The sequence below is a fragment of the Falco rusticolus genome, chromosome 5, assembly GCF_015220075.1.
Source record: "Falco rusticolus isolate bFalRus1 chromosome 5, bFalRus1.pri, whole genome shotgun sequence".
NCBI lineage: Eukaryota > Metazoa > Chordata > Aves > Falconiformes > Falconidae > Falco > Falco rusticolus.
The window spans coordinates 68,932,708-68,957,361 of NC_051191.1; the positions used below are offsets into that span (position 1 = coordinate 68,932,708).

Below are 24,654 nucleotides of genomic sequence, written 5' to 3' on the forward strand. Positions count from 1 at the left end.
TGCTTCATATATATTCCTAGACATCTGCTAAATGGGACCCATTCCCTGATGCATCCCGATGACCTAGCTGTAGAGACTGAATTGCTGCTTACGGTCAGCTGATTGATGGCCAAAAAAGTGGCTCCAGCTCTAATTGCTAGTAAAACTGTTGCAGAGTAATGGGACATCCCAGCTAGTCACATCCCAGTATTCTCTCACTTTTAAACTCAGAAATAACAGAAGTGCCGTCTGCTGAGCCTTGTCTGAGTGACTGGGAAAAAATCTGCTTCACCCAAAGTCAAATCAAGTGACATCTTTTCCTAATATGAACAGATATGAAGGCAAAGATGCCTCAGTAGTAAAGAAACACTGGTCAATAGAAAGACACTTGTCAATAGAAAGACACTAAAAGAAATCGGTATTTAGAGCTAGGGATTTTGAGGCTCAGCTGTTTGCCCAGACTTGAACGGGGTAAATCACACACAGTGAGCGTTACATATAATCCAAACTATCCCTACTATTTTTTTTTAACCAAAGAATTCATCAAATCAATAATCATTTGTCCTTGGAAAGAGGTGTAGAACAAAAAAATGTTGCGCAGTAGCTTTGTAACAGCTAGCTGCAGTCTCCATATGATCACATCTAATGTGCTCTGATAATGCCTGTGATTGACATTTCCAATCCCAGAATGGCTCATAGGCTTTGTTGTATCCCATATTAACATACAGAAATCCAGTATGGCTCTGAGGCTGCTGTCTTCCAGGAAACATTCTGCATCAACATTAAATAACTTTCTAATTTCAAAGGCAATGAAAAGACACAGCCTCGGAATTAAATACTAACTGCTACAAATCTCACATGAAAATGGTCCACAAGAAACTCTTTCCTTGGGCTGCTGGTATCTCTGGCTATCCTCCTTTGAGCAGAGATTCATTACTCAAAAGTAACAGAGGTGAAGAGTTCACCTGTATCTACTGTTTCTTGCAATCCACATTCCTGTTGCATTTGAATGAAGGTGGATTGGGTTTTCTTCTGTTTTCAATGGCTTGTGCAGTTTCTTTCAGCACCTTCATCAAAGAAGAAGATGGTTCATTCATCTTCACCCTGTCCCAGAGTCTCTGGGCTTGCCAAAGGAAGGGTCCCGGCAAAGCTGCATGCAGAGTCTCTGATCTAATGGACTGCTTGTCTTCCTCCCTGGAAAAACCTGCTCATGAGCTAGTCACCATCTGGCTCCATTAGTCCCCAGAAGAGTTACCATACTAAGGAGTGGGTATTTTGCTGCAGACCACAGCCCTGCCTCTGACCCTAACACCACCAGTGTAATTCCCCATCAGTTATACAGGAGCTGCAAAGATGCTGCTGAAGCTTCCTTCTGGATTCACGTTCTCCTGCCAACCACATCACAACAAACCTTTCATACTGAGCTCCCAGCAAACCTCTTCACACATGGAGCCCAGGAAATTCCAAAGGTCTCCAGCCTCCTTTCTGCCCTAGGCAGATGAGGCTGCCCAGAGAAACCCCAGTAACACCAGTACACAGAAGGCACCAAGTTTCAATCTGTTCTTCATTTTCCCTTCTTCCTTAGCCTTTTCCCAAAGCACAGAATCCTATCAGCTAATTAATAAGTAATTAACAAATAGCTGCGGAAGTACTGAAATGTTCAGTGCACTGAAGACAAGCACAGCCATGACAGAGGGACATGCTTGTGGGAGTTCACTTAATTCCTCATCAGCCCCCAGGGAAGATGAAGCCAGTAGATGTTACTGAGCCTCTCAGTACTAATGGAGTATTGCAAGGTGTTGGAGACAAGGAAAGCTCCTGCCTACCTGTGTCTCGGGAAATTCATCTTAGAGAAGAGCTCTGCTGCCATCATCCTTTCTGAGACAGGCTGTGGGATGTTACAAGAAACGGCAAAGTCAGTACTTGAAACAGCACACAACAGCATGTCTTTAAAGTAACCAAGACTGCTATGAATGCTTTGAACAGTCTCTTCTTTTTCATTTCAAGATCAAAATCAGCGGCACGGTCTTAGTACACAAGAACCTTAGCTGGCCAAGCCATGTCAGAGATCGTCTCCCTGCATGCAGCCTTCCAGATCAGCTGTGCTTTCACAATACTGGTACAGATAAGAAGTCAAGCTGGTGGATTTATTTGGGTGTTTGGGATGGGAGAACCTGGATATGAAAAGAACTGACATTCAGAATGAGTCAAAACCAGATACAGCCTGTGCTTCTTTTGGAAGACCAGCCCCACAGATTTCTCTTCCCTCTGTGCCTCCCAGACAATGAAAATAAAAAGGAAAAGAGAATAATGATCAATGTAATAGAGAGGTAAATCTTCCTAAAGAGGTGGAGGAACAGGAGACTGCCCTTTCCAGCACAGTGATAAACATACTGCTGGGTTTGGTGTTTAAAAGCCATATTAACTTTGCTATAGGAAAGGCAGTGAGGCACATTTGACTACTTAGGAACAGCAATGAGAAAACCATTGGCATGGATGGTAACAGAGATGAGGAAAGCTGGAGACCTGGGAACTCTAAATTTTCACACTTGCTTTCTCTCTGTCTTGCTTAGTGGTCTGGTCTGTTCCCAGGGTCACCCCCCTCAGTCTGCTCTGGGCTGGGACAGCCTGATTGCCTCCTTCGGGAGCCCTTGCCCTGTGGATCAGGAACTGCTCAAGTGGAAAGGCAAGCTGAATTAAACCAGTCCAGTTTGTCACACATGGCTTCTGGCAGAGGTATTCAAATCAGCAAAAGCTCTCCTCAGATGATACTCAAACCAATCCTTAAGGTCACTTCAACTGTAAAATGAAAGCAAAAGGTCCTGCACGCGAGTAGTCTTTCAACATTTATTTTCATGGCTCGGTTTATCTTCAGAGCCTTCCTAGCCAGATGCTCTAGGGCTTTTTTTGGCTGCTTGTCCCACAAAACACAATAAAACACAGGCGAGCTGCACCTGCCTCTCAGAGTCAGACCAGGACTTGTACCTGAAAGATGGAGCACTACATCTTTGATAGTGTTTAATATCTACTTGTTTCTCAGGAGCCCCCCAGGCCTGATTACCATAAGACTTGAATTCATCATTTGCCCAGAGCTAATGACAAGTATTATTAAAACATCCTGAAAATTGAGAATAATTTGCATAGATATACTTTACCAATTGTTCTGCTTTTCTGAAAGTCATGGGAAAAAATAGAGCTTTCCACTGTGTAAAAAGGGACTCTTCATTAATTGTCCAGTAATTGTCAGTCTAGAGTAATCTGCATAACCAAATTAAAGCAATTTACTTTCCTTATATTTACCTTAAGCACTTGGAACCATAAGATTACTGTCTGACAATTTCATGGATCTATATATATGAAATTAATTAATAAGCTATTCAAATTGGTATGATTTGCATATTTGAAGCTAATTAGAAAAGCGAGCTCTAGAATTTCAAAATCTTAGAATATATAGGAAATGAAGGGAAAAAACTGATAGCTGCAGGACTCATTTGCTTTAAAAGTTACCTTGACCTTATTAACTGTGTTTGAAATAGGCTTTTGTTGCATACGGATATGTTAATATTTCCACTGAAATCTGAAATCGTGTGGAATCTATGTGAAGTATAAATGCATATATATTGCATTTGTCTGAGCTGGCACTTGTTGTCTGTTGACCCACACGAGTAAGTGCAGGCAGAAATGTAACGGCAAACTTCATTGCAGGTGTCACGTTTTTCCTAATTTGCCTTATTGCACCAAATAAAATTTTAATTCCCTAGTGCAAGAGATTCAGTCTCCTCTGCAGAGCTTTCTGAGGATTAGCATATTACATTGCACTGCAACAACTCAGAGCTTTTTCCAGAGAAATCAACAAGGTGTTTACCATTTGCCCCAGTAAAGGCAGCATCATACACCTTGATACCCTGTTTTCCTGTAAGATGGCACCCTTTTCTAATGGGCATGAAAATCAAACTTCAATTTATGGAAGTGATCAAAAAAGCCTCTGGTGCTTCACCCAGATTAGAGGTATAGGAATGCTTGGGGGTTTGATCCACAAAATACTCTTGTAACATTTTTTTCTGTTTTAAAATAGAATAAAAATTTAAAATTACCATATTTTCAGTAAAAGATCATTCCAACAGAAATAAATGAGGAAAATTGCTTAAGTAAAGTAGAAACAGTTTAGTCTGGGATAGATTTTTCATAGTTATATAACATTTCTAATGGAAATGAAAACTCAAAATGTGCAAGGACAAAACATGAGATTTCAATCTTACATTTCTGAAATGCTTTTTTTCAAAATTGACATGTTTCTACAGAACATTTCACTTTCAGCATTAGCATTCTGCTAACAAAATATTTTTGTAGGAAAAATAAAAATTCTGGCTAGTTTTATTCAAACTATTCCCATAAATTCTCAAAGAAGAAAGCAGAGTTTGAGCAGATTGACTGGCTTTTTTATTATTTTTTTTTCCTGCTAATAATTTGATTTCACTGTAAGTTGTGGGAATTGAGAATTATGCCATCTGCAATCCAGTAGTATTCCCTGTCAGCAAAACACCAGATACATTTCTGCCTGGTCTTATAATAACCTCACACACTTTGGTGGCAGGTGGATTATTCCTAGAGTTCTTGTGATTAAAACCACACGCAGCAGTGGCAGACAGATGATTCTGGAAGGGATTGTGGTAACTCCCCAGCGTAACAGCAGGCTATATCCTGCCAGCAGCCAGGTTGATTTGAAACCCTGACTTTTTCCAGTGCTCCACAAAGACTTGTGTTAGCCAGCCTCCTGAGGTCACTTCAGACTTTTGACACGACAAGCGCAAAAGAAAGTCTAGTGTCTTCTCTTTTATCATGTCTCCATGGTACCGGAAAAATTCTAAGCCTCCCTTTCACCTATACTTTGGTAAATTCTTGTTCTCCTTGAAGTTCAAGTCCTTGCAGATCCTATCTCAGTGTGACCCACATGTGTGAAAGAAAAACCTCCAGAACAGTAGTGCTGTTGGCTTGCTGTTGCTCTATTTGTGCCCTCTACATCCAGTCAAGATGAAGTGGCCAAGCAGCTGAAACAGCCCTTCAGTTCTTTCTCACTCCCCATAGCAACAAAATCAAATCACTGTGCTCATCAGGAATACCTTAATGAAACTGGTTTTAATTCCCTTCAAAATCTTTGTATGATGTGCTCATTTCCCCAGAATGTCTCTTTCCACCCTTCATTTTGTGCCCAAGAAGGTCACAGTTGCAGTATGACTAATGTAGGCAAGACTCTTGGAGGGCCTGAACTTGAGCTTGAAAAGACCAGTATCCTAGAGCTGCAAAGGAGCTAGCTACACAGCATTGCAGCCTGCTCAGGCAGACTCTACAGTGTGGATTCTCAGAGGCATCCTTCCTGCAATGAGTAGAAAAAAGTAAAAAGTGAACATCTATCATACTCACTCACTTCCTCACAGGAGAAGGCTACCAGACCAATGGACAAGTTTCCAACAGATACAACATCTTCATAGGTAACTTTTCATCTCCAAATGTCCACAGCAATGAAGGAAACATCTTAGCAGACATCCATCACCAACAACCAACTACTGCAAGTGGTCTTCTTAAGAGCTTCATCCACAAGCCCTATTTTGCTCAGTGGAGAAATGCCATTATAGATTGTTTGTCACAAAAGGCAACATAAGCATATGACCATTTGTTTTCTTGAGAAATATGAAGATACTCTGTCATATCATGGTGCCAAAATCTCAAACGCGTATTGCCTCTCATATCCTCAAACCTGGGGCTACCAGGCAAAATTAGAAGGCTGCCATTGTACCACTGCATTGACTGAGACAGCTGTAACAAAGCAATAGTAACACTGTGCATTTGCCTGCTTAAATGTTCCCCAAATTAAGGCAGGACAAGTTCTTCACAACATAAAGGCTGGATTCTGTCTTGCAAAAAGATTCCTCTCTAGAAATGGAAGAAGTCTTCTCAGAAAGTAAAAATCTATCAGCAAGGAAGTTTTACTCCTCAAATGCTGGGAAAAGATCAGTTTGGATTTCCTAGGAAAGACTGGATCCTCTGAAGAAGCTGTACTCATCATCTTCGGTGTGTCCTGTGGTGTAAAAACATTATTAACAACAATGGTGCTAGTAGTGGGAATGCCACCTGCCTGTACTGTCATCTCAGTGGCAGTCAGGCTTCTACAACTACTGAAACATACTTACCCAGCAGTCAAGGAGCCTCATTGGATATATTGTTTAAATATACGTTGTGCAAACCTAATGGAGCTCCCCTTCAGGCATTTCTAGGTGCTCCTTCTCTGGATAGCCATTATAGTTGTCAGCAAACCAGCCAAAAGCCCCAGGGAAGTCAAATCTCTTAACATGATCCTCCATCTCCAGTGTTCCACAGGGATGCGGTGGGATTGATATCTCTTCTCAGGACTTTTCTACTGAAACTTACATTTCAATCTATTTATTAACAGACCTTATTGTTTTCTTCCAAATCTTTATCTATCCAGAAGATATTCTAAGCCTTGCATATTTTCAGGGGGCTTTGATACTAACATGATGATACATTTTTTAGTCTTTTTGCTCATATTTTTGCTCCTCTTTTTACAGCTCTGAAAAGCCAAGTCATCCCTTCTCAGAATTTCAGAATGGATTACATTACAGCATAAATATTGTATGATATTGACTGTTACATATTGCCCTTGAAACATTGAAACTGATTCTCCTGGAGTCCAAGTTTTATCCTTTCCTAGCTTCCAAAGCATTCATGCTATAATCAGGATCTGGAAACCCATAAACACAACCTGTTAAAAATTATTTCCTTGACTTGATGGCAAGATCAGACACTAAATTTGATATGTGAGTCAGTATGGAGGTTCAGGAGACACTGATGCTCCTTGTATCCATCTGGAGGTGGAATGTTCTTTGCAAATAGCCACCAGTAGGGCTTACTCCCATCTACCCAGGTGGAATATGATTAGCAGGAACACAGTGCTATCAGTTACCTTAGTTCTGTGGTCTCTGAGATTTTAAGTATGTCTCCATTGAGTAAACCTGTCTTCTTTCCCAGAGACTTCCTTACTTGGGATGCTGAATTCATGATGGGCTTAAGCTGTGCCTTTTGTGCCTGTCGGGGCTTTAAGGATGCAGACAGGTTAACAGCAGCTTGAGCAATGGATCTGTTTAAAATGTAGGTGTTCTGGTACACATTGAACATAGTTAAAATCAGATATATGCAGGCAACAATATTCTGAGGAGCTTTTCAGACATGCTTCAGGGATCCCTGTCTTTATCCTACTGAATCTTTACTTTGGCTTCCAGAACTTGCTTTTCTGTTTCTTGACTTTTCTGCTCTTTAGTATCTTTATTAGTTTTTTAAATACGGTGGCATCAAGAGGAAAAAAAAAAGAAATGGCCCAAGCAGTTTCATTGCATTCATCCCCGTTGAGTGCCTTTACACAGATGCACCCTGTCTCAGATATTTCTCTTCCCACTAAGCCTGCAGGTTACCTTCTACATCACTCTTAATTTTCCCCCGACTTGTTTGTGATTTAGACTTCAGGACCCTCTTCTCTATGATGGAAATTGTGCAGAGCATGACCTCTTGACTGATCTCATTGTTGTTGCCCTTTCTCATTCAGTTATGTGCATGCTATTTGTGCCACAAATGACAGAAGCAGGGTGGAATACTTGAAGTTCCTGTGCAGGTTAGACCACACACAAAAGAGATGGCTGCAAGTAAAATAGTACAGCCAAGGCCATCTTCTGTTAAGTGGTGTAGCTTCTCCAAAAGCTCTCTCAAAGACATCAAACAGATGAGAATTTGCTTCTGTACATTGATTTGAGATTTGAAATGGAATCCTGTTCACTAGAGATGGACATTAGACACTAGCTTTATTTCCGAGTACCTATCACCATGCCTCCATCCCTGTGAACTGATGTGACTGCTACGTTCTCAGGTGCTTGTCCTAAAATTGGCATACCCACATCACTTGCAAGGTCAAAGATTCTCGGAAAAACTAGCAATAGCTGTCTTGAGTTTATAGTTAGGAATGGCCACATTCAAAAGTCCCAGTAGCAGGTTCTCAAATATCTGTGCTCAGGTCCATATGGTGACTTCTTGGCGCAGGTGAAAAACAGTAGGATTTGGCTCCTCTCTGAAACGTCTGTGGATATCAGAAAATGTATTCAGCAACCCACAGCTGGGGGTTGATTTCCCCCTCATATACTCACACACAGAATACTGTAGGCACAGGCAGATCAGGAACCTTAGCCCACAGTGCTACAGTTTGTACAAATACCACCTGCCAGCATTAACAGCAACTTTCTCATGCTGCTTTTGAGCCTTTACTCTAGGTTGTGATATAATTTGCTACATATTTGACCCCATGTTAAAGCACAAACCAGTTAGGTCAGGGAACTAGAGAGGAGTAAGTCAATCTCTACTTCACTTTCTTAACAGTGCCAAGATACTCAGAACCTTTGGTTTCTGGTTTTTCAGTGTGATGCCATCTCCTCCAAGTTGAGCATCCTGTATCAACAGTGCTTTATATAGTTATACCCTTTTATACATATTTTTTTTAGCCTGTTACATTACTATTATCTGTACTTTCTGGTGAAATACTAATGATAATTAAGGTATAATATTCCACAGTAACTTACAAGGCTCCTTCAGCCAGTCAGTCACGGATGCACCAACACTGTCAGCCAGGGAAGGATGGAGAATCCTGAAAGGTGCTGAAAATTGTTGGGCTTCCTTCAGTTATTTGAAGGGGCTTTGTATCTTCTACCAGGAATGCAGCAACTAGCAGAATAGGGTCCTCCTATTGTTAGAAAAGATGATTTGCAAAACTGCAAAGAGAAAAAGGGATGGGACAGAGAAACTCTGCTGGAAAGGAGAAGTTTGTCCAGCAACACAAAATCAAAGTCTATGTCTGGTCTATAAGAAATGTCTCTATGGGCACTGCTCCTTTATTTCCTATTCAAGCCAACTTTTGCCGGTATGTGATCTGAAAAGAAAATACAAGAGCAAATATGTGAAAGAGCAGGATAAAAGCAGTGAAAGCTGACACTACCAAACCAATGAGTTAACCCAAAAGACTATGATATGATTAGGTGTACCTTGGGTTTTTCAGTTGTTCTCATTTGCCTATATCACCAAATATCCTGTGCCTCCAAACTACCGTTTTTATTTAGGTAATACAATGCCAGTTTGGTTACTGCAGTGTCCTTGGTGAACAGGAGCACACTCCATGGCACTAGGGGTGAATTCTGCCATTGGCAGAAGAAGAAATACATCAGTTTCAGCTTTGCTAATGTTGTCACAGGAAGTAACGAGAGACAGGTTTGGCATGTAGGGCATATGGTAGAGGTTAGGCCTGAAGGACTATGTTACTATTGAATTGAATGGCTCCCGATAAATCTGGTTTTATTTAATTTTCAATTGTGCTTCTTACATCTAAGGATATGTGTAGCTTTGGGTGTTTTTTAGAATTGCTCTCAGCATTGGAAATAGCCCCAGAAGTTAATCAAGGCATGTCAGGCAGAGTGTTCACAGCAACTAGACTCTTCCAGGCATGAGCAGGGCTCAGCTCAGCTCTGTTTGGCCTGTAAGGATGCATCCATTGGGTCCCTGGAGCTTTGCTGTGAGGAGGGTGAAGGTACAGCCAGCTAACCAGCTTTACCAACTCACTTTCCACAGCTGGTAGTGGGTGTGGTAAGGTTGCCAAGAGCTGATTAGACTGTCCCAAGCCATTGTCTTAGTGACAACAATGTTATTCCCCAGAACTACGTGTAAGGGAATGGGGATATATAAATAGAAAGTGTTGCTTTAGCACTGGGATATTATGGGTTTAATAAATCAGACTGATGCACTAGAAGCTGGCTGGTCCCTGTGCAGACATGGCCTGGATCTGAGTTGGGGAGCTAAATCGGCCCCCATATTGAACTTGATAGTAGTGATGCAAGAAACATTTTAACAACATCAGTACGTCCACTGCCTGGATGCCAGGATGTCTAGCACTCAGGAGATACTGGGTGCAATTCACATGTGGTGGTAGTGGATACAGCATACATCAAATTCAATGGGAGTTGTACCTACTTCTGCCATGGCCAGCTTTGATCCTGGGCATCCTAGGGAATAAGCCCAGCCTCTTGTGCATTTCTTTCAAACTCCCTTTTGCCCTCTTCTGCCATTTTGTTGCTCCTGTGTTAGCCAAGACCTAGTTTACTAGGGCTCTTGATTGGAGACTTATTACAGCTTATTTCTGTCTGCCTTTCTTTAAAGCCAGCTGAACATACCCAATGCTCTTCCTCTATGGTAAGACCGAAAATACAGACCACCCTCCCAGCTTCTGTGACACTCTTTCTAACACACTCCTTTATTCTCTTCCCCTTGATCACAAGTTCTCTCTCCAAGCCCAGCCTAGTTATTTGTGCATGAAGCTGCCATGTCGTGTATTGGTGTGAGTCTGGTGTTCACATGAGCTGTGAATATGCTGCACATGTGTATTTCTTGTGCATCCTGAGCTTTCCTTTGGTCAAGTTAACTGTCGTTCTGCCTTCTAATGAATCACCAAGAGAGAACTAGACCTGGTAAGATTTCTTGTTAGCAATGAACTGTGTCACTATCGTGATACTGAATGAGTTTGCAGTATGACTTGATGTCCAAGCCTCCAGACTAGAAAGGACTGGGAGTCTGAACTTCCTCTTCAATGAGGGGATTCACTGTAACATTTGAGTTCATACTTGGCACACAAAAAAATGTGTGCAATGGTGCACACATACTCTGCTGCCTTGGCATACAAGGCAGTTCTCTCACTATCCCAGCAGAATTGCAGTAACTAATCTCTTGATTGCCACTTTGCAGAACCTCCCTCCCCTGGCAAGGGTATGCCTTCAAAATGCTGGATGAAAGCCAGGACAAAGCAAGCAAGGCTACTCAAGTACTGGCTAATCTGTAGCCACCTAGTCCTAAAATTACTGTAATCTCCCGAGGCATCACTGAGTGGTTTTGGCTGAGTGCTTTGATGCTGGTAAATTGTAGATTTGCGTCAGGGAGGAATTTGTTCTATTTTATCCAGTGCTTAGACTTAACCTGCTCCAGGACTGTAGGAGAACAGGGATAATTTTCTGCCTACAGCAACTGCCTCCTCTCAGCAAGGAAAGGCAAAGGAATGCTAAAACCTCTGTCCAGACCCACGTCCCAACTTGCTGCCATCTAAAGGGCCAAGCTGACAAAAGCAGAAGCAGGTAGAATAAGAAAACGCTTTTTTTCCCCTTTTGTTCACAACCACAGCCATACTGCTGTCCTCACAACCTTTAAATTTGGACCTCAGCTCTCTTTTAGGTGGCAGTTCAGCTTCTTAGGGAAAATGGAAGGGAGGCCATAGGACTTCTGTTGGATTGGGAGAGATATGTGACCTTATAGTTAGTCCTCTGGGACTCTAGTGTTGAGTGTAGTGAATGCCATGTTTTTTGATTCCTTGGAGGTCCAATTCCCTCCTGCACCTCAGAGCAATTCCCTCCGATGCACTGAAACCCACAGCCTGTCATCCAAGTCAGAAAGTTAGAATGATGCGAGACGTAGGGCGCACTCAGGCTTTTCCTTGCCACACAGCCTGTTCCTCTAATCTTTTTCACCCAGTTACTGCATGGGCAGCGAGTATCAGACTTTGCTGCAGACTGCAGGAAGCTACCTACGATATCCACTGGTGATTCACCAGAGAGGCCGACAAGCTCGGGTTCAATCCTGAACTATTACACATAGCGCTGGGCTTTCTGTGCCCACACACTAGCAAGCAGCCGTGGCCCCTGTGTGCCCCCATGGCTGCACAGCAGGAGCTGGGGCTCGGGCCCCACTAGGGACCGACATTGCTGAGCACCGCTCTGCTCATCCTGGGTTGGAAACAGAAGCACACACAGCACACAGGTACACATCCTCATCTGGAAATTTAATCCCAAAACCATACGTCCGGGCAGTTCCTGTGCCTTGAATTTTATCAAGAGCAGACAGGCAAGCAGCTGCTGTTTTCACTGCCTGATGACAGGAAATCCAAAGGGTCTGTTCTCTCTTGGTTTACACAGTGGTGAGTAGTTAACAGCAGGAGTGATCTGCACTGTTTCTTCCTCCTAAATGTTGCTCTTTTGGTGGTGTTCAGACTCAAACAGCTGTCTTTGCAGCCAGCATGGGGACAGAAGGGGGGTTTCTGTGCCCTTCTTTGCTCCATGGCAGGTCAAATGGCAGGGTGACAGTGTTATCTCCCCCTGTGACAAGAGGTCACATTCCCACAGTCCTGCAGCTAGAAGCCACCAGCTCCACAGGCTTTGCACAGTATTTTAGGCGGTTAATGAACTGGGAAACACAGATTTTCTGGGCCTTGCTGCCCCTCAAGCTAGGCAGCCGGTCCTCTGCTGAGGCCCAGGTGAGCCTGCCACTGCAGCAGTGCTCAGACCCATGTTGCCTTCACACGTGTGAAGGCTGAGGAACGTCAGAGCTGGTTACAGGCCCAGGGGAAAATGCTTAGGGACAAAGCAGATGCTGTGAGAAAAAAACAGGCCAGAAGAAAGACTATTTTAAAATACTGCAAGCTTGAACAGTAGCAGTGAAGCCAAAATAAAATGTCTTTTAAAAAACAAGCCAGTGCGGAGACTGTGGGAAATACAAAGGGGTCATGAGAAATGTAAAAGGCACAAACACAGAGCAGCAGGAGCAGGCAGCCGTGGCCCAGCCCCCAGAAGCGTGGCCACAGCAGCGCAGGGATAGCGAGGCTGCCAGTGATGCCAGCAGCCGGGCAGCAGGCAGCACACATCGTACCCCCACGGGTTTTCACACCCTGGAGCAGACCTGGGGACTGATACTGTTTCCCAGCAGAGCAAGCGGCACATGGCTGACACCCAGCACCAGATTCACCAGAACTGCTGGCTGAGGCACCTGCTGGGGTAAAGCATCCAAGACAGGTCAAAATGGAAAATATCTTTCTCCTCCAGTACAATGTCAAAGGAGAATTGCATCTTTCCAGTGTGCGGAGTAGGTGTAATGGAGGGATTTATAGCATAACATACTCCTAATCCCCAAAAGTGCAGGCAATCTGAAGGGAGACACTGAGACACCTAGAGAGCCTCCATAGAGTAGCCTCACCACCATGGGACAGAGGACATGCTTTACCAGCCTCAGCCTGTCCCTGGGGTGCCAGGGCAGTGCAAGCCCAGGGAGTGGTACCAGGACAAGGAACAGTGCAGTGAGCTCTTGGCGTAGCGTCCTCTGTGGCCCAGGGCCCCCATTCCTCCTGTGCTGTTGTAACTCCTGCCTCTGTGCCAATGGCTTCCAGAATGCAGAGGAAAACTCTCGCATCTCAATCACCTTCTTCCGACTCTTCCGCGTGATGCGTCTCGTGAAGCTCCTGAGCCGAGGGGAGGGCATCCGGACACTGCTTTGGACCTTCATCAAGTCCTTCCAGGTATTCTTTCACTTACCTCTAAGTAAGACCTATCTCCTTTTTATTTCCCCTTGGTGGCCTCTTGGGGTGGGGTTTCAACCCAAGTGCCTGAGCTCAAAAAGGCTCCTGGTCAGAGCTGCCCGCACCAGTGACAAATGGCACAATGACAGTCAAGTAAATGCAGCTCTCAAGGGATGACTGCCTGGGTATGAGTTCCATCTTTAAAACATGAGTAATTGCTTGAGATCTTCCTGAACAGCCTTAATAGTTCAGTTCAACTCAATAACCACCTGTCTATAACCCTTCAATCTCCTCTTGCTTTTTTTTTTTTCTATTTTAGCAGTATTTTATACCTGTCATTTTAAGCAAAATACACAGCTGTGAGGAAGGTCTGGGTCCCAATTAAGTTTCCCTTAAGCCTTGTTTTGAGGATTTCCAGTGAGTATTAGAGTTGAGTGGCCTCCATGCTTTCATCAAGGAAGAATTTCACCTTTTCAGCCCCACATCTTTGACCCTGGTAACAATGCCAAGATATTAAATTGCTGCTGCTTTTGCCCTGGAGGCACGTTGCATTTCAGTGGTAGGTAAAGTACCAGAGTAGATAGGGGAAGGTAAAGGAGACCAGACTGGATAAGAATCAACACGTCTAGGGGAAAACGAACACCAAGAGAGAGCAATTTGCTAGAAAAACTGCTTCCAAACCAGCCCCTAACTTAGCAACATATAGAAAAATGGTGGTTAGAGATGAAGCATAGCATATTCCTGCATTTTAGAAGTATTTGACCTGGATTTACTGGGCCAGTGCAACCTGGATGTTAGCTGGGGCAGGTCTGGAGGAAGCATCAGGGACAGGAATACAAATGGTGGTCTAAACATGAGAAAAGATGCAGGACACCGGACAAAGGCATGGAAGGGTAACTTGTACAACACACAGATCTTGAAACAGCAACCATATATCCCTCAGACTGAGGCTTTAAATGGTTGATGGCATTTGTATTGACTCAAATGGGAAAGAAGCTCATCCACACTTCAAAACTTGAATGTCACCAGCTACAACACAAGCCGAGACCAAAGCCTGCAGTGCTGTGGATCACCACAGCTCTGTCTCTGTCAGCAGAAGTAGCACATGTGTACACCAGGGATCAGCCTGGACCTTTTCCAGTGCAGCTCTCAGGTGGTCTCAGTGGCCAGACCACCAGGCTCATGCAAGGGACTCTCATTTTGCACACTTCTTGACTGCCAGAGGATCTAATATTGCACAGCAGTTTTCTGACACATCCATGCCACAAGCAAATTTTTCCATTGCTTACATGGTTGCTAACTTCTAGGTTGTTATTTGAGCTCCAGTGGGAACCATTTTGTCTATATGCATAGGAATGAGATTCCCTTGGCACAGTTTAGGCATCCCTGATGCAGGGGACAGAGTCACACTTTCCAGTTCCTGCTTCCCCTCCCATTGCTCCTGTGCCCCTCCAGCCTCTTTAGCAATAGCTCACTCTTATCCTGAGCTCGGCTTGCCACAGCCCTTGGCTGGAGAGGATGAGAGGGATGGGAAAGGGAGCGCTTGGTACTTCCCTCCAGTGACCTTCAGACCTCTTTGATTGGAGAGCCACTTTTAGGCAGGGTCGTAGGGTGATGTGAGAAAGTCTCAAGGGAGGTATCTTCCACGGTGGGGGGCAGGGGTGGGGAGCAGGCTGGGGGGACAACAAGGCACTGCAAGCAAGTGCCTTTTCCCTTGCAAGCCATTAGCCGTTTATAACATGGCATTCTCTGCTCAGAGCTCCTCCTCTTGCGGCTACTGGGAGGCTCCTTCGGTAGCTAAGAATAGCCGCTGTGCAGGGCTCTGAGCTCAGCCACTCCCACTGTCAAAACCTGGGACCCCTGCAGTCCCTGGCACAGGCTCCTCTCTGGGTCCCCACACGCTTCCAGGGAGCGTCTCTGCTCGCACAGGGCAGCCTAATGAGCAACGATCCCATCGCGACTGCCATGTGCCCTGTGCATGGCGCATAGTGCTTCCTTACATGTTAGGGCACCAGTAAGAGGATCATGTGGTGGGAAAATGCTTAGTGGGGTTTCCGCCTGCAGAGATAGCAACAGAGCTCAGGCTGGCGAGTGGGAGGAGTAGGAAGTGAGAGGGGTGCTGAGAGCAAGGCAAGGCCGTGGGAATCACAAGGACAAAGGAGTAAAGGCAGGCAAGGACAGGGACAGAGGAGGACAGAGCCAGAGGAGTGGAATACAGGAGATGGGAGGCTGAAGGCGCCATGGGGAATAAGGGGCAGAGATGAGCTAGAAGGTCCATCAGTGGAAGGGAGTGGGCTGAGCAGAACATGGAAAGAAAGCAGAGGGCCAGATGGCCAAGAGAGAAGACACTTTTCCCATCCCCATTTGAAAGAGAGAAGAACTGGTAAGGTTATGCACCTCAGGTCCTGTCTAGACACTATCCCAGGAACTCTTTTTAGGTCTTGTGTGTATCAGGTCCAAACTAGATCATCACAAAACGTTTGAAGCCCAGTTCTTTGCTGGTGTATGTCCACTGACATTGTGGGGTAACCATACAGAACTCTCTGACCCCATAAAACACAGAGGAATCTGCCACTGAGCCTCAAGACAATGATTACATTGTTTAAAGGTTTGAATTTTTGCCATTTTAATATTCAGATCTCATGAGATCTCCGTCAAATTTCCATAGTGGTCAGTGATTTTTTTTTTTTCTTTATTCTTCCTATAGGATTTAGCCCTGTTGAATTTAGGCATGAACTTAAAATTTGTAAATAGTCTTACATTTTAAAAAATAATGAATCTTTAGGCTTTTTGTACTCTGTGAAATGGGGTGTTCAAAATCCAGATCAGGGACTGTACTCACATTTTGAGGATGAAAGTGTCTGTCCATTGCCTCTGAAGTAAGGTCTGGAAATCTCTGGTCTGAGCAATATATATTACAAAAGCAACAGAGTAGAAAATTCCTCCTCAAAAGCCTGAGCCTGTGACATCCCAGGCTGTGCCCTTGATTCTTGCTAGTGGTGGAGGAAACAGATAGCACTCAACACTCTGCTGATTGCACTGGCCTCTTCCTTACCAGGCAGCTCTGCATATCAGGGCTCTGCATTTCCTCTTCAGCAGCTGATCACAGACACTTAGTGCACTGCAGACACCATCAGAGACACCTAACACTGAACATGGAACACAGCTGATGCTGCTTTAGGTACTTAGGATAGTACCAGCCATTGTAGAAGAAGCCTTGAATTTGGACCTCTGCAGCTGTTGCATTTTCTGTTACACCAGACTGGATCCAGAAAAAATCCCGTTGCCATTAGTGTCAGAATAATTCTGGTTATGAGAGTTTTCTCCTCTTGGTAAGCAGCTGTAGACACAGTTTTTGGCCTCGCTTTCCTCACTCCATCAAGGGCAGGACTGACTTGAAGGCAGCAGAGCTCCACCATCACGAGTGGGAGCAGCCAGCGCCTGCCTGAGCTGGGTGGCAGCAGCCTGGTGGCGGGAGGGGCAACCAAATCTGGGCCTGTAGAGGCATCTAGTGGCCACCTGGCAAATTACAGGCTCCATGTTCGGGGCCAGCTTCTGCTGTTTCCCAAAGCCAAGAGCATGAACCAGGTTCCAGTGTGCCGGGCTCGATGGAGACACAGTGTTCTCTTTTGTTTTTTTCTTTTTTTTTTTTTTTTTGTTTTTTCCCCCATTTCTAGGCTCTCCCCTATGTGGCTCTTTTAATAGTGATGTTGTTCTTCATCTACGCTGTGATCGGGATGCAGGTAAGTGATGTTAAAAAGCTCAACTATGCTCGTCTTCTTCTGTTGGAGTTTTGGGAACTGACTTATAAAGGAACTAGATCAATGTGTGGTTGTAGGGGTTTACAAGAATGTTTTTGCCCAGTAAGGTAAGATGGCAACTAACCTTGGTTGGAAAACATTGCCTATGCATGTCAAACAACACACTCCAGGGAAAAGAAGAAAAAAAAAGAAGAAAAAAAGAAAAAGAAAAGAAAAACAAGAAGACACATTTAATGGCGGAATGCAATATGAAAATAATAAAAGGACTGTGCCTGTCCTCCACACTTTCAAAGGAATACCCCGCAGTGGTGGCAAAGGAAATTTACTGCCTCGCTTACTGGTTCAAAATACTTGTTTCAGTGGGATTATGGCCATGGTGCACTGAACAAAGCCAATTTTTCTCTCACATCGCTTTCATACTGGCATAACTTCCACTGAGTTGTAAAGAGCAGCTTTTGATTCACACCCGTGAAGGTAAATACAGGATCAGACTCAATGTACCGACGCTCTGTATTTGTGCCAGTTCTTCACGATGCTGCATCAATACAATATCCTATTCAGTTTGCAAAATAAACTTGGAACCAGCTTGAGCATTCACCTGTGCAAGAACTGATGTTGCATACAGACCATTGAAGAAAGCAGGTGATACAGGCACAGTCTGTGACAGTCCCAGCCCCACTGGCTCCTCTGCTTTTCAAACTAAGCTTCACTTTCCACTTTGGTGTTAATCAAAGATCTCAGAGAAGTCAGCCATATGGGACCAGAGACCAAAGTATAGAAAGGCATGGCATAATTGCTTCCAGAGGTCTTCAAACATGACAGGCTTCTTGGTTTCACAATGCCTGCAGAGTTTGTAACAAAATTGATCTGACCTCTGTGACCTTGTTTTAATTTATTTCCTGTTAATATAATCAGATCTTTTCACAGACTCCATCTACCCTTCCCTAGCTTGAAAAATAAACCTAATCTTTTCTTGAATTATTGCAGGTTATCTCAATGTCCCCAGTAATTACAGTTGCCATTTAGGCTCATACTGTAAATTTGCCGGTTTTGCCTTTAATACCCATCTAGTTCAAATGGCCAGGACCTTACAGGATTACCTGTGCTACGCTGAAAATCACTTGAGAGTATTACACTAGTGTTTTGTAGCTACACAAAGCATTAAAAATTACTTCCAAGCACCCACACAGATGGGGTCTGCAATGATCGTGGCACTGCTAAGGATGGATATTTTATTCTTTAATTCTATTCCCTTTTCTGTCAGCTAGTTCTAACGTAAGCTTTGGCTTACATTCAAACCTCTGTTTAAATCATCTCAGCAGCCTGAAGACCATACACCTGTCTTTCACGCTGATCTAGATTACTAGATCGCTTCCTGCCCTTTTGTCTTCCAACAAGAAAACCAACTTTTCTCTTCTTCCTTCTTTGCTTTGGGCCCACAGACCTGTTATCATCACTTTTTGTCCAAATGGCATCTCAGACGTCTTGTGTGCTGCTCTCTTGAACCTGCTGATGCAGCATGTTCCCTCACACGTAGGGACAAGTAGGAAGGAAAATCCTTCCTCACTCCATTAAGCAGCTACCTTGAAAGACTAGCTGTACCAGGTCTGATGAAAATATAAGAATTTCCCACATAAAGGACACCGACCACTTTATCTCAGCTACTGTCCTGGCTTGGAGCGTAACGATGTTCAAGGCTCACTACCTCGCGTGCTCAAGCGGAAAAATCCAAATTGCCGCTGATGGATGAACCCACTCGGATCATGGCCCAGGAGGCACAGGCTGGAGAGGCTGTGAGAGAGGGATCTCTGCCTACAACTCCTCCTAGGTGCCTAACGCAAAGCACCCGTGTAGCAGCTGCCACCAGTGTCTCGTGTGTAAGGGAAGTGGCAGGGTTGAAAGGAAAATCGAACTTCCAGCATGGGAAGTTCCCTTGCCTGAAATGAAAAGTACGGGCTGCCTCAGCTCAAGCTGCCTCTGAGCATTAAACTGTCCTTGTGCTCCTCCCCGGTGCAGCTGGGGCTGTCACTGCCACCCGTGGTGGGGGGCGGCCGGGGCTGGGGAAGGCCCCCGTGTCCATGAGGAACCCCTGCAGAAAGCCTGCCACATACAGACACTCCCTCCCATCTGGCATGGCCTCCCCACCATTGTCCCTGTGCTGCTCTCCACGTCGTTTTTTCTCGTGGAGTGTTAATTATCAGTGACATTTGCTTGAAAAGAAGCTCCGTGTTCTCTCAGAGCTGCTCTGTTCCTGCTGCTTGTTTTGGCTACAAGATTACAGCTCTCGGTCCTTGAGATCTCTGTCATGTTGCTATCGTTGGGGAATAAATAGTCCTGACTGACTATGCTGTGCAGAGGCCTTTCTGCCAGGCAAGACTTGTTAAGCTCTCAGTCCCGGTGCCTGAAAGTACCAACGCTACACAAGACTTTTCCAAAGAAGCCTGAAACTCTCCAGCAGTGGGGACTTCACATCCGAGAGCAGGCCTCTCCAAAGGTTTGCTGATGGCTGCAGGCTTCGTGCCGTGGCTGGACGAACTAATTGCTGCAGCGACAGTCGGATGGGCATGGAAGGAAGCCGTAAGCCATCCTTGTCTGGGCAAATCTGGTCAGCTTATTCGCACTGCTGCATTCTGCAGCGGGGGGGGACGGAGCTGAAACACCTGCTGGTGACAAGTGTGGCTACTAAAAGGGCAGGCATTTGGACAATCTCCAGATCCAAGGCAACACACTTTACATTGTTTTGGGAAGCACCCCACAGAGTTGGAGGCTCAAGACTTTGCAGCTGCTGGTCATTTACTATCATTTCCTCCTGGTGAAGACAGATAAGCAATGAAGGAAGGACCCTTTTCTTGTTAGTGATTTTTTCAGCTGAACCTCCTCCCCGTATGAATGCCTGTTAAAATAAGGGCCCGTATCATGTATTCACAGCATTTGAAATAAGGAAGGATGTCTTGTTTTAACAAAAGATGCCTCTTGTTACAAAATGAATGCTTTTCTGGTGATAAAGCACAAGCAAGGGAAGGGACAGCAAATATGAAAGACCTCTGGAAACCAATTTTAGGAGGAAATCAGATTCGGTTAAATATTAGAGTTAGGGTGAGGCCAAGAGCTACAGGTGGCAAGAGGTTTGGGGATTTTGCAGGGCTAACCTGAAAAGACCTCTGCTTTCTGCCAGGTGTTTGGTAAAATTGCGCTGAATGATACCACAGAAATCAACCGCAACAACAACTTCCAGACCTTCCCCCAGGCAGTGCTGCTGCTTTTCAGGTGGGTGTCTGACAGCGCTGGATTGTGTCAGTCTGGGAGCACAATTCCTCTGCTCTTGGGCACAGCTTATCTCTTTCTACCGTGTCATGCTCACGAGGTGAGTAGAAACATGTTGTCCCTTAGCAGGGGAGCCTAAGAGTTATGTCAGATGAAATAATCAGTCCGTTAATCTTTGTACCCTGCCAGCTGATGCAGGCCAACACTCAGTGCTGGGGAAGGAGGCAAGTCCTCCTACCCAGAAGGAAGGTAGCCAGTTTTCAGTGCTCTCAAATGTTGATACGCACCACAAACTCTTCCTTTTATTCAAATCTAGCCAGTACGACTTCCACCTTATTTTAGCAGGGAAAAGGACATGAACTCATGCTTTGGCCTGGCCATGCCCAGCTCAGCATAGCACAACACCCTGCTCCAGCTGTGGCCAGGTATGGCAGGGCCAGGGAGGGGTGCTGAAGAGGTGGTCTCAATGACTCTGGCTGGTTGGAGTGTGACAGCCCTATACCCAGACCAGCCAAAGCCAGTCAGAATAACACGCTGATGGTGGCAGTAAAGCCAAAAAGAGGAGTAGGGTATGCCAGTGTATGTCAAAGCCTGGCCATCAGCCTAACCTGCTCTTAACAGACCTCAGTGGCAAAATTCCCGTTAATCTTCATGGGAGCAGGAACAGGTTGCTGATGTGCCAGTCCATCTTACATGGAAAGTCACTGCTGTATTCCCTTGCCCTTTGCCATGCCCAGGTGTGCCACCGGTGAGGCCTGGCAGGAAATCATGCTGGCATGTCTCCCAGACAAGAAGTGCGACCCAGAGTCGGAGCCAGCCAACTCCACCGAAGCCGATCACTCTTGTGGCAGCAGCTTCGCCGTTTTCTATTTCATCAGCTTCTACATGCTCTGTGCCTTCCTGGTGAGTCTGCCCCAGCAACCAAAAGCTGACCTCTGTCAGACTGAGCCTCCCCATCAGCACTGCACTGCAGAAGAATGATCTTAAAGAGGGGAAATCCCCCCATGGGGTCTTTCCCAGCAGCACTCTTTCAGTGACATCACTGCCTTGGTCAGTGCCATTCCTGCCTCTCTCCAGCTCTGGGGGATGCTCTCTCTGCTTCCAATCCCAATACTTTGCACACAGCAAAGGAGCACTTTTCCCCTTCCCCCTCAATGAGAAAACCAAATTAGCATGTTGTGGGCTGTGCTGAGGCTAGCAACGCCTCAGCCACACTTCCCACCTTCCCTCCTACCTTCCTTCTGGCTGCTGAGCAGGTTTTTCTTCCCATGCCAGCAGCAATGACTGTGAGAATACACATATCCCATTTGCATCTGCTCCATGTTGGCAATGCGGCATTGCTCAGAGCAACAGCACATGCTCTGCAGCTGGCATCAGTGCGCAAAACTGTCTCGGTGAACAGCAGCAACATTTTGAAAGTTTTGGTCTTGGGCCAGAAGAAAGGACATTTATCTCAGCCCCACTGCCTATAGAGGATAAATTCCAGGTTCTCTCACCACTACCCATCCTTCTGGGCAAAGACACAGGTAAATAAAAAGCCATCACAGCAAGTCTAAGCATTCAGCCAAATTGGGCCTCATCCCTGTAGTAGGGAAGAGAAAAATGCGACCAGCTGAGAATATCCTGCCTCTGGGATGTTCCTGTTGTGGAAACAGAGAACCCACCCTCAATGGCTTCCTAGTTTTATGAGTCCAAATCCAGACCTTAAGTGGAGAACCCAGTAAAGTCTATTGTTAACCTGCCTCATCAAGTTATCTCTGTCCTTTTTTGCAGATCATCAATCTTTTTGTAGCTGTTATAATGGATAACTTTGATTACCTGACACGGGACTGGTCCATTTTAGGACCACACCACCTGGATGAGTTTAAAAGAATCTGGGCAGAGTATGACCCTGAAGCCAAGTAAGTAACCCAGCCTGGATATCAGAGCTCCTCAGGAGAACAAGCCCATTATTTTCTGTTCTCTAGACCCAGTGCAGTAAGTGCCATGTTTCTCCTGCAGGAACACTTTTTTTTTTCTGCAAAAATTCTAAAATAGATGCCTCCACAAGGTATTGCTGGTGAGTCTGTAAGCCAGCAATGCAAGGATACACACAAAAATCTCAGCATTTAAGCTGCTTTGTCACCTGACAGAACATTGATTTGCTTTCGGTCAGGGGGAGATACAGACTGTTTAGGGAGGCGCAGCAGGAGATTGAGCAAAGGAGGTTAGAGGGTTGGTTTATTGTTGCATGTGTTTGGGATATTGAGCTGTGACTCTTCAGTTTGACTTTCTATTTACAGTAGAGCTGCTGGGCTCAGCTCTCCATTTTGTCATATGTCATACAGGTCCATCAGAACCTGTACCTTCACATGGCTGTGTTACATTGTCTGCATGATTATTCACATCAGACTTGCAGGGATTTTACACAAGAACAACTCACACAAGGGCTTAACTGACATTCAGTATTATATGCTCTGTTTGACACATGCTTAGGCTTAAAGTGCATTTAGATCCCATGGCATTACAGTACAGCTGACAATTGTAATTGCAAAGCCCCCTTCATAATGCAAAAACTGTGGAAAGAGATATTGGCATAAACTCAAAGCGGATCTCTTTAGGAGACATAGTGTCAAGATAATTTGGACTCAGGTTCTGCAATATGTGAGTCCATGTCACATTATCAGAGTGATATGTAAATTGAAACCCTTCTTCCCATCCATGGTGACTTTCCAGAGAGACTTTTAATATGGATAGGGGATAAGCACAGTATTCTAATAAATATACTGTTTGTTAACAAAACAGATGCTGCTATTTGTGCTTGTTTGAAGGCAAGATGGCAGTGGCTGAATCCATATAATAGGTAGCCACTCAGTCCAGATGACGGCCTGTTCTTCCCATCTATAAATGGGAAGCTCTGTTTTTCCTCTTCCTCATCCATATCCCATGCTTGAAGCCACACCCCTGGCTCTGGTAGCTCTTCTCCCTCCGTGAGAGAATTCTTCTTTTGAGATGCCATTTACAGAACTTAAAAGAAACCCAAGTGCTGCTGTGCAAGAGTTTCAGCACTTTGTTTTGGACTGGCTTGTGACAGCCCCAAGCATAAACAATTATCAATAATATTATAAATAGCTTGGGGCTATTTATATGGCAGGTAAAGTGCTGGGAGGAAGAAGAGACCCTTTGCACCTCTGTGCCTGTTACAGCCCTAAGACCAACAAGTAAATATGCAGCCATAAATTTTGAGCAGGTGGGGAGACGACCCCAAACTGTTCATACACTTAGAAACTGCAGCATTTGGAACACTAAGTCGATTCTTGCAAGTATTGACTCGTTTATGACTAACAGCCAGGTTTTCTGTACTAGCAGGAGTTATATGAATGCTGGGCAAATCCTGAAGAATGTACCTAATGCAAGAGGCCTGAAATAATACCTTAAGGCTTAAGCTATGTCTGAGCCACTGGCAGTGGCAGCGTGGGGCTGGAAGGACCTCGGTGATACTTGTAGCTGCATCTGCACTCTGCAGACGGGTCAGCAGATCACCCCACGGTAAGGATGCGACCCTCACTGTCCTTTCTTCTTCAGGGGACGGATCAAACACTTGGACGTGGTGACGCTGCTCCGGCGGATTCAGCCCCCCCTGGGCTTCGGGAAGCTCTGCCCTCACCGGGTGGCTTGCAAAGTAAGGCACGCTGTGGCTTGGGGAGAGCTGGGACTCACAGCAGCAGAGTAGCCCGCGGTGGCACGTTCTAGCAAGCGCTGCCGCGCAGCCGGGCCGCCTGCCGCTCCGCTGCCCGCCGAGCCGCCCCGCTGGCCCCGCCCGCCCCGGCGGCGGCGTCTGCTGCCCCGCTGCGGCAGCGCCGGCAACGGTGCCCCGGCCCCCCGCCGGCGCCGCTCGTCGCAGCAGCCTCGGCGGGGACTGGGGGGTCACCGGCAGGCGGGCTGCCCTCTGGTCAGAAAGCAGCGCACCGCCAGCCCTCTCCAGCTGGGAGCGAGCATCCCTGCTAGCTGCACCTGTCAAATACCGGGCACTGAATCAGCCACGTGTGTGTTTGCGGTAGCAAACGCACTTCCCAAGACAGATTAGGACAGGCAGAAATAACGCTGCAAGTAAAAATATCTCTGAGATTTTCTTTGGACTAAGTGGTGCACCAGAAACCTCTCATTCTTGCTTAAATAACTGATGGGTATTCAACAGCAAGGGGAGTGTGGTATTACAACACACGAAGGGCAAGGGCA

General features: G+C 45.4%; 1 protein-coding gene across 15 annotated transcripts in view; it reads left to right on the forward strand.

Moving 5' to 3' along the window:
- The window catches only part of CACNA1C (calcium voltage-gated channel subunit alpha1 C), a 441,719-nt gene that overhangs the window by 397,387 nt on the left and 19,678 nt on the right, over positions 1-24,654 (forward strand). For all 15 annotated transcript variants that reach the window (XM_037387928.1, XM_037387931.1, XM_037387930.1 and 12 more), the window contains 7 exons: positions 10,240-10,272; positions 13,283-13,411; positions 17,089-17,154; positions 20,348-20,439; positions 21,174-21,339; positions 22,210-22,337; positions 24,001-24,097. In XM_037387928.1, coding sequence (XP_037243825.1) covers positions 10,240-10,272; positions 13,283-13,411; positions 17,089-17,154; positions 20,348-20,439; positions 21,174-21,339; positions 22,210-22,337; positions 24,001-24,097 — 711 coding nt within the window. The remainder of the gene's footprint in view (positions 1-10,239; positions 10,273-13,282; positions 13,412-17,088; positions 17,155-20,347; positions 20,440-21,173; positions 21,340-22,209; positions 22,338-24,000; positions 24,098-24,654) is intronic.